A 14,733-nucleotide genomic window follows, 5' to 3' on the forward strand; every position below is an offset into this window, starting at 1 on the left:
ACAACAAGTTTAAAACAAACGTAAGGAAGTACTTCTTTACAAAATGCACAGTCAACCTGTAGAACTTGTTGCCTGGGGATGCTGTGAAGGTCAAAAGTATAACTGTTCAAAAAAAATATTAGATAGGTTAATGGAGAATAAGTCCATCAATGGCTATTAGCCAAGATGGTCAGGGATGGAACCACATACTCGGGGTGTCTGTAAACCTCTGATTTCTGGAAGCTGGGACTGGATGACAGGGAATGGATCACTTGATAAATTGCCCTGTTCTGTTCATTCTCTCTAAGCATATGGCACTGGCCTTTTTCAGAAGACAGGGTTCTGCACTATATGGACCATTCTTATGTTTCTTATATAAAACTGGTCTGTAGTAAAACGAATTACTGTTTTATGCTCTAAACACTGTTCTGATATTTTTAAAAGAATTTATACTTGAAAAATCCTTTTTTGAATGTTGTTGTTAATTTATATGCCACAGAAGCCCTTCCTGATGACTTTATTAATAGTTTAGAGAAGACTGAAAAGAACAAGTATAAAGTTACCTTAAAGTACCCCCACTATTTTTCTGTCATGAAAAAGTGCAGCGTTCCAGAAACAAGAAGTAAAATGGAAACTGCCTTTAACACAAGATGCAAGAAGGTACATCTGATATTTAATATGTGAAATTCTAAGTGTGGCTAGTAATGGTAGTAGATTAAAAAATGTATTAATCAACTGCTACTTCAGAATTTCTAATAATGAAATTAAATACAATTAATAAAAGAAGGCCGTAACTGGCTATTTGACTGTAGATCATTTTTACACAAAGATCAGTCCAGATCTGTCTGCTGCTTCCATTCACTCACTGTCTGAAGAATCTTCTTGGACAGCACTGTTAAGAATTTATTTTAAGCAGTAAATTCTACCCAGTTAGATTTTACTACTTTTCCCCTTTCCAACCAACTGTATGTTTAAGTAAACACACACAATTACTGTGCATATTGCAAAGTAAATGAACTGATCTCCCAGCTACTTAGTTTATCCAAGTACTTGCCCACAAGATATACTCTAATACAGTCATGCTAATCTTAATGATCCATAGAGATTTTACTATCAGAGGGGTAGCCGTGTTAGTCTGGATCTGTAAAAAGCAACGAAGAGTCCTGTTGCACCTTATAGACTAACAGATGGATTTTAGCATAAGCTTTCATGGGTGAATACCCACTTCGTCAGACACATAGAGATTTTAGTTTTTTATAAATATGCCAGCATCTTCAACAAAAAGATATTTCTGTAACTAATCTTTCTAAATGTTAGTTTTAATCGGTTAATGACAAATTCTTGAGGTAAAAGTGCAGAAAATGTATGGCAACTCATCCCATTTTTATTTTATACTCCCATAATAAATTCTTAGCTAGTGTTCTGGAAAAGATGTCTAGGAGATTTATTTACCAATAGGATCTAATTACTTCTTTAAAGTGCTGTTTGGTAGCTAGAAATATTAGCACAAGATGCAATATTAATAAACCACTTCAGAAGTAAACTGCTTTTTCTTTCTCTGTTCCAGTAAGCTAATTCATCTTTTCCATATAGTCATGATTTAGTACCTGATTAGATTTATTTCTCTCTATTATGATTTGATTTTGATTAAAATATCTTGGTTTGCTTTCATGCAAATCTCTCTTTTTTTGACCCCAGCAGGCTTGTAATTGTTTTCCACTTTGCTCTCGTGATAAACATGAAGATTGTGCTTCAGTCCTTTCAGTATTCCTGATCTTGTGAAAGGAACCACAGTTTAAAAAGAAGTGTTCTGTGGCAGTACGTAGTATAGTAGCATAGTGTATCTACTCTCTGTACTTGAATATATCTTTTTATTAACACAAATATGAGCTATTGTAGATATGTTTCGAGGAAAGAATAAGACTGTGTTGCTGCCAATATTCATCAGTACTCAAATCTTTACACAACATTATATTTGCAGGAAAAAATTGTGGTAGAGAAGATCTTATTTTCTAGAATAAATTGTCATATTCGCAGTTGAGGTCCAGCCCATTGACATAATTTTAGTGTTAGGCACTGTCCTGCTGGAGATAGAGGCTTGATGCTAGCACTCACTCTCTACTGGTCTGTGGAATGAGGATCCTTAGGTGGGTTCCTAGTGGGGAGTCCTAAAGATCCAGGTTCAAAGTCAAGTCTCTCACTAAGACTCGTTATATTGCTCTGGCAGTGTAAATGCGCAGTAAAGTGGGCAATGAATTTATGCTTACTTTATGGTCCCTTTACTCTAGTTGAACAGTGTAAAAAGCCCTTTGTGTAAATAGGAATCAGGCTCTAAGACTTTGCATTGAACCTGGATCTGGACCTCAGTTTCTCATTCCACAGACAAGTAGTGAGTGGGAATGCTAGGAGGCACTTTATACTGCTCTACAGTGACCTATGTTGCCAATTAAAGGACAAAAGTAGTGAGCTCCAGAGTGAGTCCAGCTAAATATGCTATGGCTGATAAGAGGGTGTGGCATGGGCAATGTGAACAGGTGGTGTGGGGAAAAAAATGAAAAACAGGGATTCTCCTGTTGACCGAGCTGCAGTGGATAGTTTAGTGGTCAAAACATTAGATTTGTACGGTCTAGACACCCTGGCACCACAGGTTCAAACTTGTCAGCATTGATTTTGCCTTTCATACTTCCAGTTACACACAGTTTATTCTTTTGATTCTTTCAGATGGGACTTTAAAAACCCATGTTCTGTTTGTGAGGACATTGAAGTCTTGATGGTGATATTAATAGAAGTAGGGGTTTGCCCTTGTGTCCTTAATTGTCATTCAGGCATTTAATTAGAGAACAATTGCCTGACTGAGCTTTTGTACTTATACACTGGCAAATGTGAAAAGTACAAGATAAGATAAAACGGCACTAAGAATTGAACACTACATATCTAGCATATTTAAAGGGATACACATTCAAGGCTGATGGGCCCATAGTTGAACTTACCCTAAAAATAGCTTTTTAAAAGTATTTCCTTCTGACCCTGAGACATCTCACTTATCCAGAATGGGAGCTACAATGTAGAGACATTCTTGATTTCACCACTTTTAACAAATGCTGAGCATGGCTTTGTTTGCATTTGGAATGCATACCACAACTATATTTTTATAAATTTTACTCAACTTCTAATTGACCAAAAAAACCCAATAATGCTCTTCCTAGTGCTCAGATTTGTAACCTTAAAAAGAAAGTGTTGCCATTTGGTTTCAGTGAAATTAAATGAATGACAGTGCAGGAATGATCATTATCTTGACTGCTTAGAAAAATCAGGACTCTGACCACTTTCCATCAAATTATAGATATTGTGCCATCAAAAATTTCAGGAATCCTACCAAAAATACATTTTTACTTATAACATTTTTGAGTAATAATCTCAATATGTTTCATTTAAAATGTCTGCTATTCCTTATGATTTTAAATAATAATAATAATATTCAAATTATTGTTTTGATCATATGAATTTAGTTGTCTTTAATTCATCATAACCTTGCCTTCTTTTTCCTAGGAAAATACTAAAATTCTTCAGCAGTTGCTTCCCTTAAGGGCAAAAGTAGCAGAGCTTCTTGGGTACAATACACATGCCAGCTTTGTACTGGAAGTGAACACTGCAAAGAGCACGGATAATGTAACAACCTTTTTAGGTTTGTTTTTATTTGTGTGTTATACTTTATATTTAGATCTGCAACATGTCTCTGTACCCCAGGGAAGCTTAAATATGAAACTGGAGCACAGAGGGTTTATTTGGAACAGGAGCTCTCTGCCCCACCCCTTTTAATATTTTTAAGAGTCTGTTCTCCAAGCACAGACATAAGTGTGTTAAATGTAATGGGAGTTCTGGTATGAATAGAGAGGATGAGAGAGTTCTTAGGCTGTAAGAGTTTCCAGAGGAACAATTTTAAACTACTTAATGCATCAAAGGGTTTTCCTTTCTAGTAATCTGTTTTGTGATCTCATTTCCCATGTCAGTGTATTCTTGCTTCAATAACTGCAGTGAAAAACTTCTGTTAAACAGCTATGTAGGAATTGCTGTCCTGAAACAAGCAACTGATCCATCTAGCTGACTGTCCTGTCCACAGCAATTGCTTCTAATTGGTGCTTTAGAGAAAGGAAAAAAAGCTCTCACGCTGTACTTGCTTCCATTATTTAGCATTTGACATGGACCTTGTAATATTTATCTTGGCTAAGATAACTGACAATGGTGTGTTTATTCATACAAGCAAGACTTGTCATGGCTATCACAGTATTCATGGATGTCACTATAATTCAAAAATATTCATAATTTTAGCCATTTTGAGATTTTTCTGTGGGAGAGTGGATGTGTTGGTAACAGCTGAACTGATTTCACTGAGCAACTTGAAGTCTGCCAACTGAAACCCTGGGCTACATGGGAAGTTAATATAGAGCAGGAGCTCAGCATTAACATCGTGGTAATAAAAGTGCTGATCTCAGTTTCTCTCGAGATTGAGTTTTCTCCCTTCGCTCAAGGCAATAAAGACTTCTAAAATAAAATACCCTGGAATTAATCTGGCAACTACTGTGTTTTAAATATTTTTTGTGTTATCACAATACAGGCAGAATTGCAGTTATTTGGAGTAGTATGCAGAAAATAAAGGCTCTGTACGGTATACAAAACAATGCCGGCTGTATGACATTTAAAAAATTGTATCTTTTAATTTGTCTGCTTTTTTCACTATAACCATGCCATGACCATCCCTAAAAACCACATTGACAAAACACCCTTTTATCTATGCATCTAATCTTTTTTTTACATTTTACTAATTTTAATTCTTTTCAACCTTTTGTTAGTGTCCAAGTATTTTTAAAACACATCTGTTCAGAATTTTTATTTTAAATTATTAACTTGGCAAGTTGAAATTTGTCATGGCTTAACTCTTCAATGAGGACAAGGAGAAGAAATTTGGTCTTGAAGTAATTATGTTTGGAAACTGTGAACTGCACAATACATGATTTCCTACTAAAGCCAAAATCCTGCAAAGAGTTACGCATGTGCCTTATGTACACAAGTCATCCTGTTGACTTTAATGAGGCACGTCATGTGCATACGCTTAAATATGTGTGTAACTGGTTGCAGAATCAAGGTCTAAGATAGTAGTGCATGCAGCTCAAGCTATGCTGCATGTATAAATGGGTTTAACCAATATGGGGGGGGCAGTTCTATGCAAATGTATTTTAATCAAAAAGATTATATTTTAAAAAACTACAGATAAATTAGTGTACCAGTAACATTGAGATTTTGATGTACAAAAGTCAGGAAATTCAAACTTGCAACTGTAATTCTTACAACATTTCACATATAGTAAGACATGAATTTAGCAGCATGTTTGGTAATACAAAAATATACATACTTACCAGTGGACCTAGCTCTGGTTTTGATGGGAACAAAAATTTTGGGAACTGCTTGATTATCATTATTTTTTTAGTGCATTTAAAATATCAAAGTATCAACTATAACTTGGAATAAAAATATTTTTTCTGTATTATTCTAAATAGGCTTCTATAACTGCATGTCAACGGTGAATGCAATTTGGTTTCTGTTTACTAGTTTGTTTTAGTAATATTTGTTTTAAGATTGCATGACACACTTGAAAATTAGTCCTTGTATGTCACTGGGACTTATAATACAAGCTCATATATTAATTTTCTAAGATTGTGTCCTTTAAATCTAAAGTTTTGTAATTATTTACTGTGAAGAGAAGAGTTTCATCAGTTAATAGTACTTGCTCTGTTTCTTTTGATATTATTATTAGACATAAGCATATGGATCTGATCTGCTGTTTTTTTTAACAATGTTCCTATTTGAAGTTGATCATCAATAAGTCCTACAGTCTGATGAAAAAGTGTGCACTCCTTTGACTCGCTTTTAATCTACATTGTTGAGAGTAGTATGTTGTTACTATTTATTTGCAATATAAATGTACACAGTACTTCAAAGTACAATTAGAAACAGAGGTCCTTGCCCCCAAAGCTTACAATTTATATTTGTATTCGCTATTGTATTGAAATATTAGATTTTTAAAAATAATCTGATTGCAGAACTTCAACATTCTAAAAGGACTTAATATCAGAGTAAGTACAGATTGTGTTTTCTGGGAATTTCACTGATATAAAATGTTTTACTCTTTTTGATACTTTATCTCCATAGTAAAATAATGTAAAAATCAGTGGAATTACAGGCGTAATGTCCAATGGTTTAGCAAATATGGGCTGCTATTGAGAAGACCCAGTGTAGGCAAAAAACATGGAACTCTCCTACCTTCAGCTAATTGGCTTGAGGTGAGAGTAGAACAGAGGTTACCCTGTAAGGATCTGTAGGAAAGGTACAATGTGAATCATTATGTCACACCTCCAATGGCTGGGGAAAAAAAAACAGCTGAAGGATAAGTGTTGTAACTGTAGCTACTACTAACCATAATGAAGAAAAATCAGAATTACATGGGGTGGCATGAGAGATTTAAGGTAGATGAGTGCAGTGTTAGCTAGTTACTACAGGGAATTATTTTCCAGGTAACTAACTGGAACTCAGTAACTCAGCCAAAGGTTAGGGATCTATTACAGGAGTGGGTGAGTGAGGTTCTGTGGCCTGTAGTGTGCAGGGGGTCAGACTAGAGATTATTATGATCATAGGTGCCGATTCCATGGGTGCTCTGGGGCTTGAGTACCCACGGGGAAAAATTAGTGGGTGGTCTGCACCTACTGGCAGCCAGGCTCCTGGCCCCGCCCCGCCCTGCCTCCTCCCCTGAGCACATCGCGTCCCCGCTCCTCCACCTACCTCCCAGTGCTTCCTGCCCAGCTGCTGCCAAACAACTGTTTGGCTACTCCAAGTGGGGGGGAAGCAGGAACGTGGTGCGCTCAGGGAAGAGGCGGGACTGAGGCAGGGATTTGGGGAAGGAGTCGGAATATGGTCAGAGAGGGGGCGGAGTTGGGGTGGGGACTTGGGGAAAGGGGTTGGAATGGGGCGGGGCATGGGCAGGGCCTCATGGAAGGGGTGGAGTCAGTACTGGGGACAGAGGGGAGTTGAGCACCCACCGGGAGGAGCAGAAAGTCGGCGCCTATGATTATGATGGTCCCTTCTGACCTTAAAGTCTGAGTCTGTTTCTCTTTTGGATGTCCTTAGAAAAGAATGAAAGACACTATGACACTTAACCCTTACTAATGGTGATAGTGCAAGAGCACACATGCTCATATCCCAGACATCCCTGTAACCAAAACAGAAAGGCAAGCATTAAAGTAGTGATTAATTGAGAAAGGGAAAATTGTGGTGGCTGGTATTGGATTAATACCCTTTTTTAATATTTGTGTAAATCTAAATAAATAAATTAGTTCTCCAGTACTACTAGTAGTAACGTAAAAGCAGCAGAGAATCTTGTGGCGCCCTGTAGACTAACAGATGTTTTGGATCATGAGCTTTCGTGGGTGAATACCCACTTCGTCGGATGAATGAATGTAGTAACGTAGTACAACATGGAACAGACAAGTTGACATAAAGGTAAATCTCTGTTTGCATTTTCAGATGATTTAAGTAAGAAACTAAAACCACTGGGTGACGAGGAGAGAGAGTTTATTCTGGATTTGAAGAAAAAGGAGTGTGAAGAAAGAGGCTTTGACTATGATGGAAGAATCAATGCATGGGATTTACATTATTATATGAACAAGACAGAAGAGCTTAAATATTCCATAGATCAAGAGAAGCTAAAGGAATACTTTCCAGTTGAAGCTGTTACACAAGGCTTATTGAACATTTACCAGAAGCTGCTTGGACTTGTATTTGAGCAGGTAGAGAATGCTCATGTTTGGCATGAGAGTGTTACTCTTTATACAGTAAAAGATGATTCAACAAGAGAAGTTTTAGGTCAGTTCTACTTAGACCTCTATCCCAGGTAATTCTATAATATATTGCTTTATTTTAAAAGTGTTATGCTGGAGTTAATCTTAGCTGGGGGTTGAGTTATATGAATCTGGAAGTAAACTTTTTTATTGCCTAAATTCCAGAGTGTTTCTGGGAGGGAAGCATTTATATGGCTACTGCATTCTATCTGCATATATCTTCAATAAGTTTCAGACACCATTCCTTTTAACATCTGTCTTTGCTGGGTATAGTTATGTTTTGGTCAGAATCCTTAACCCAAACATAAGTGAGATTGCTGGCTAATACTATAGGTGATATTTATTTTTCTCTTTTATTTGTAATGTACCTTTCACATGGCATGTCAACGCTGGTAGAGATGGATGTGTTCCTGTCTTCTGTCCACCAGGCAGGAGATGCTAATCAGGATGAAGGAATTTTTGTACCCTGCTCCACCTCTTTTTAACTCCCTGCAGGTAAACTTCCACTTGCTTTCTGGTTCATGTTGAAGGAACTGAGCAGAACAGCTAGTGCCTTTGGAGGAAACACCCTTTTGGAGCTCATTCAGCCTCAGTCTTCTGGATAGAGGAAAGAGCAGAGAATTACTCAGGAAATTAAAACTTGACTCTGACCACAATGTGGAACTTTAGTTCTCTATTGTGGGCCCTGGGTGCACTCTCTCTCCACAGGTAGCTAGTAGGGCTGTCCAGCGATTTTAAAAAAATTAATCACGATTCATCGCACTGTAAAACAACAATAGAATACCATTTATTTAAATATTTTTGGATGTTTTCCACATCTTCAAATATACTGATTTCAATTATAACACAGAATACAAAGTGTACCGTGCTCACTTTATATTTATTACAAATATTTCCACTGTAAAAAACAAAAGAAATAGTATTTTTCAATTCACCTAATATAAGTACTGTAGTCCAATCTCTTTATCATGAAAGTTGAACTTACAAATGTAGAATTATGTACATAAAATAACTGCATTCAAAATTGAAACAGTGTGAAATTTTACAGCCTGCAAGTCCATTCAGTTCTTCTTCTTTTTCAGGCAATCGCTCAGACAAACAAGTTTGTTTACGTTTCCAGGCAGAGCCATTCCTAGGGCCTGGTGCTTTGGGGAGCCCCACGGTGGCCACCCCAAAACGCCGCAGCCTAGGGATGGCTCTGTATGCATATTGTGTGGGGGCTGCTAGGCCGGCCCAAGGAAGGTAGAGGGGGCAGGTTGGCCCGGGGGCTAGAGTACCTGGCATCGGCAGCAGGGGTCAGGTCCGCACTCACTGGCAGGAAGTGGCAGCAGCGCCCCAGTCCGCCCCGCTCCTTCCCGCAGGTTCCCAGCGTTGCTTGGGGGTGGTGATCCTGGCCCCTGCACCCACCTAGGGATGGCCCTGTTTGCAGAAGATAAAAAGCTGCCCACTTCTTGTTCACAATGTCACCTGACAGTGAGAACAGGTTTTCGCATGGCACTGTTGTAGCTGGCTTCGCAAGATATTTATGTGCCAGATATACTAAAGATTTGTATGTCTCTGCATGCTTCAAGCACCCTTGAGGATGCATCCATGCTGATGATGAGTTCTGCTCAATAATGATCCAAAGCAGTGCAGACCAACCCATGTTCATTTTCATCCTCTGAGTCAGATGCCACCAGCAGAAGGTTCTTTTTTGGTGGTTTGGGTTCTGTAGTTTCTGCATCGGAATGTTGCTCTTTTAAGACTTCTGAAAGCATGCTCCACACCTCATCTCTTTCAGATTTTTGGAAGGCACTTCAGATTCTTAAATTTTAGGTCGTGTGCTGTAGCTGTCTTTAGAAATCTTACATTGGTACCTTCTTTGCATTTTGTCAAATATGCAGCAAAAGTGTTCTTAAAATGAACAACGTGCTGAGTCATCATCTAAGACTATTATAACATGAAATATATGGCAGAATGCCAGTAAAATAGAGCCAGGGACATACAATCCTCCCCCAAGGAGTTCAGTCACAAATTTAATTAACACATTATTTTTTTAACAAGTGTCGTGAGCATGGAAGCATGTCCTCTGGAATGGTGGCCGAAGCACGAAGGGGCATACGAACGTTTAGCATATCTGGCATGTAAACAGCTTGCAGTGCTGTCTAGAGAAGTGTCATGTGAATGCCTGGTCTCATTCACATCATCAGAAAGTAAGAAGTGGGCAGCATATGTCCTGTAAATGTAAACAAACTTGTTCATTTTAGTGATTGGCTGAATGAGAAGTAGGACTGAGAGGACTTGTAGCTCTAAAGTTTTGCATTGTTTTGTTTTTGTGTGCAGTTATGTAACAAAAAAAATCTGCAGTTGTAAGTTGCACTTTCATGATAAAGAGATTGCACTACAGTACTTGTATGAGGTGAATTGAAAAATACTATTTCTTTTGTTTTTTTACAGTGCAGATATTTATAATAAAAAAATATAAAGTGAGCAGTGTACACTTTGTATTCTGTGCTGTAACTGAAATCAATATACACCTCTACCCCGCTATAACGCGGTCCTTGGGAGCCAAAAACTCTCACTGCCTTATAGGTGAGACCACGCTATATCGGCTTCAGTCCGGTACGGCGTACTGGCAAGAGCTTCCCTTCCCAGCTTCCCTGGCAGTGATTTAAAGGGCCTGGTGCTCCAGCTGCTGCGGGGAGCCTCAGGCCCTTTAAATCCCCGCCCAAACCCCGCTGCCAAAGGGCCTGAGGCTCCCCGCAGCAGCTGAAGCCTCTGGCCCTTTAAATCACCGCCCAAGCCTCACTGCCAGAGCCCCGGAGTTGATTTAAAGGGCCTGGTGCTCCAGCCACTATGGGGAGCCCCGGGCCCTTTAAATCGCTGCCGGAGCCCGGCTGGCTCCGTCAGCCAGGCTCAGGCGGTAATTTAAAGGGCTCGGGGTTCCATACGAATTCGGATATAATACAATGAAGCAGCGGGGCACAGGTGGTACTTTAAAGGGCCCAGGGCTCCCCGCTACTTTACTGCGTTATGTCCAAATTCGTGTTATATCTGGTCGCGTTCTATCAGGGTAGAGGTATAGTTGAAAATGTAGAAAAACATCCAAAAATATTTAATAAATTTCTGTTGGTATTCTGTTGTTTACAGTGCTATTAAAATTGTGATTAATTGCAATTAATTTTTTTAATCGTGATTAATTTGTTTGAGTTAATCACATGAGTTCACTGTGATTAGTCAACAGCCCTAGTAGCTACTGATGGGAGCAGGGTCAAATTCCTTCTGTCCCCTATCAGTGATCTGTATGTGTCTCCTCTTTACCTCCTAAGAGGAACCTTGCTTCTATTTCTTTATCCCTGTGCCCGTTCCCAGCATATTTTCTAGAGACCTCTTCTCTGCTCTAGGTGGTAGGAGGTTGCTCTGTGTCTCGCTCCAATATCTCCTTGAGGAGAAGTCTGCAAGTGCTTTATACTGAGCAGGCAAAAATTCCCTGACTCCTTCACCAAGACTCTCCCATCCTTCGGGCAGCTATCAACACGATGCAGAGGAAAAGTCTTTCCCTTTTTGGAATCTCAAAACTCAACTCTTCCTGATAGCCACATCTGTCCAGTCCAGTCCCGCTGATAACATTGGTCTTGTGTCAGGACTTGGTTCCATTGCCACAGTTTCATTCCAGAACCTTTTGGCAGTTTCTGCTGAGTCTTCCATGTTGCAGGGGAGAACTTGGAGATGCTCATCCAACAGTCTTTTCTTTAGTGGATGTGTCAGTCTCACACTGAAGTTGATCCCCCATGTAGGCCCCATCTTGCCTAAATGTCTCATGTTCCTTGGGGCTTGGTCCTTGAGCAGAGCCTTCTAAAGTGTCTGAGCATCTCAGGCAAGTTTTTGATCATTTTCTTGAATTCATGCACCCTTCGCATAGTATGGGGCTTGGGCTTCACTCTCGGTGGTGCAAATCCAATAGTTTTTCAGCCTAAAAATCTTTCTTCCCGCTATTCTGGACTTCCTCTAGCCAGGGTTTGACAAGAACATGGCAGCTAGGTACCCTAGAGTGCAGGCCTGTGCACTTAATGCACTTGGGTCAGATAGATGGCTACTCCAGTTGCACAGACCAACTAATCTCCAATTTTGCTGAAAGTGGTGTCTTAACTTAGGCCTTCAATTAAGTCTCCAGTGCCTCTGTGGAGACTTTGTCTTATTTTTAGATCCCTTTAAACTTCTGAGGTCTCTCTGTGTGTGTACTGGAAATTAGCTTTTTGCTGGGCAGAGAATGCTACAGTTCAGGCTAAAACCTCATATGACATCATTATGCAGGTCCTCTAATCAGTGTCCTTCAGTAAAGAGGGGGAAGTGAGGGCCTGGTATTATTAATCTAAAAAGCAAGGGGGAAATGACTAACTTTTTGTATCATACAACCGCAATAAGGAAGGGGCACATGAATATTTTGGACTTCATGTTTAGTGACTCACTTTTAATTATGACAATTTTTCTAACTGTATTAACAAACAGTTAATTAAGAGACTCATTTTGTTTTAAAATCACATTGCTAAAACAGCAAACCTGGTTCTTTATTCTTAAATCCACTCAAATGTTGGTAACAAAAGCTAATGCTTCACAGAATGGGATTTGTCTTTCATACTATAATTGTCCTGTCTCAGATTAAGTAAAATTAACTTTTAAAAGCAGCAGAGTTACTACTTTTGATGTCCATAATTTACTAGGTAAATAAAAAAGAGGCTTGCAAATGCTGCTCTAAATATTAAAGTGAGGGGATTTAGAAGTACTTTTTCTTTGTGCTCTCAGTAGAATCCTAAGCACAGTGACTTTTATAAAGGTCATAGGACACTATCTTATTGTGGTTTTTCTAACAAAAGAAAGAGGGTCCCTTCCTCATATAAAATCATAGAGGGAAACAGCCCTCTTCACTATGTTACTTGTGGAAGATAGGCCTATTGCGTAAGGATGGCTTTTGTTTATCTTTTTCTTGCTCAGAGAAGGGAAGTATGGGCATGCAGCATGCTTTGGTCTCCAGCCTGGCTGCCTATGCTCTGATGGCAGCAGAATGATGTCTGTAGCTGCTCTGGTGACCAACTTCACAAAACCAATATCAGATTGTCCATCATTGCTGCGACACGATGAGGTGAAGACTTACTTCCATGAGTTTGGTCACGTAATGCACCAGATATGTGCACAGGTAAGTAATGTTTTTATTTCATTAAAATATCTTAATTCTTTCTTCAGTCTCTCAAAATGGTGGTGGGGGAAGGGGTATGCCTGTTTGATGGGTGTATGGTTTCCTTAAGGTAAGTATTTAAGAGCTTCACAGTAACTTTTCACAGTTGATACCTTGTTTTGAGTTTTTGTGTACAAGCCCTGCAGTAAATACAACTTCTGGAAAATGTTCATGTTACAGCAAATCCTTTCCCCTCTGGACAGCCTGAGCAACTGGGATTGAGCAATGAGTGGCTCCACGAGGAAGGAACCCTTCCATAGGCAACAGAGCTGCTTTGGGGCTGATTCTGCAATTGTTGCTTTTGATAGTACCTGCAATGTGTTAGGAACTGTTCCCTCTCTTTTAAAATTTGAGGCTATTTTAACCTTGATCTTTCTTGTAATATAGCTGTTTATAATTCTGCCCTGTTTTTACATCATCACAGTTTTGGAACCTTACATAGGTTGACATTTTACTAGATATCTAATCTCATTTGTATTTTAATTTAATATAATGGAGGGTTTTTGGTTGTGTTTTTGTTTGTTTATTTTTTGTTTTTGTTAGATCGATTTTGCTAGATTTAGTGGAACTAATGTGGAAACAGACTTTGTAGAAGTTCCTTCACAACTGTTTTGAGAACTGGGTATGGGAAAAAGAACCTCTTCAGCAAATGTCAAAACATTATAAAGATGGGAGCCATGTTGCAGATGCTCTTCTTGAGAAACTTGCTGCCTCTAGAATGGCCAATACAGGTATCTTTTTTTCTTTTACATACAAAAAGCATTCATGAAATGGTAGGAAAGACATAGGGCAATATCCTGCATAATAGAGAACAGACATATGCCTTAGACAGTGGTCTCTTCTTCCTTCACTGTGTATCCACCTCCCCCATGACTGCTACTGAGAGGTAAGCGGTCCTTTATAGAAGAAAGGCCCATTAGATTATACCTTGGAAATTAGTGCTTAAATGCTGAGGTTTACTGTAAAAATGTATGATATCTTAATTGTGTTCAAACTGTGAGAAAAATAAAATTTAAAAAGATGGAGCTTGTAACAGCAACTCCTTTCAACAGCCTTTCCAATCTTTTTTTAATTATTCATTTCAACTAAGAGGAAGGACAATTAATGCACCAGACTGGGAGTCTGGAGAATTTCCTGATTGCTACAATCTGTTTCCTGACTATTATTATATGTGCTGTGATGACTTCCCACCCCCCAAAATCACCAGGATTATGCTTGCTTTGAATAGACACACAGAAAGACATTATGCCTGCTCTCCAACAAGTGTTTATAAAAAAACAATACGAAGGGAAGTGGGATAGAGGACGAAGGTAACAGTAATGAGAGAATGTGTTTGCAGAGGCCTATCTATGTGTCTACCTTGAACGTTCAAAATGACTTAAAATTGCTTATTGTCAAATAGCAACAATCACCTCAAGTCCTCTTCCTAGCTATTGTCACTTGGCAATTTCCTTTGGCACAGACTTCCTGTGTGTACATGGGTAAGTCTACGTGCTTGATTCTGTCTTTAAAATGAAAACGATACTATCATAAGCCTTTCTCCCAAATCTGGACCTTAGTGTCCAAAATCTGGGTGCTTAGCATGAACCTCCAAGCTTAATTACCAGCTTGGATCTTATCTCGCTGCCACCAGACAGGAATTACAGCGCCTGC

At 39.0% G+C, this 14,733-nt stretch overlaps 1 protein-coding gene across 1 annotated transcript in view; it reads left to right on the forward strand.

The window, feature by feature from the left end:
- Window positions 1-14,733, forward strand: part of NLN (neurolysin) — a 51,484-nt gene that overhangs the window by 24,718 nt on the left and 12,033 nt on the right. The window contains 6 exon segments of the mRNA XM_032773653.2: window positions 479-639; window positions 3,529-3,664; window positions 7,555-7,921; window positions 12,840-13,041; window positions 13,624-13,689; window positions 13,691-13,811. Coding sequence (XP_032629544.1) covers window positions 479-639; window positions 3,529-3,664; window positions 7,555-7,921; window positions 12,840-13,041; window positions 13,624-13,689; window positions 13,691-13,811 — 1,053 coding nt within the window.

This window comes from Chelonoidis abingdonii, chromosome 6, assembly GCF_003597395.2.
Source record: "Chelonoidis abingdonii isolate Lonesome George chromosome 6, CheloAbing_2.0, whole genome shotgun sequence".
Lineage (NCBI taxonomy): Eukaryota > Metazoa > Chordata > Testudines > Testudinidae > Chelonoidis > Chelonoidis abingdonii.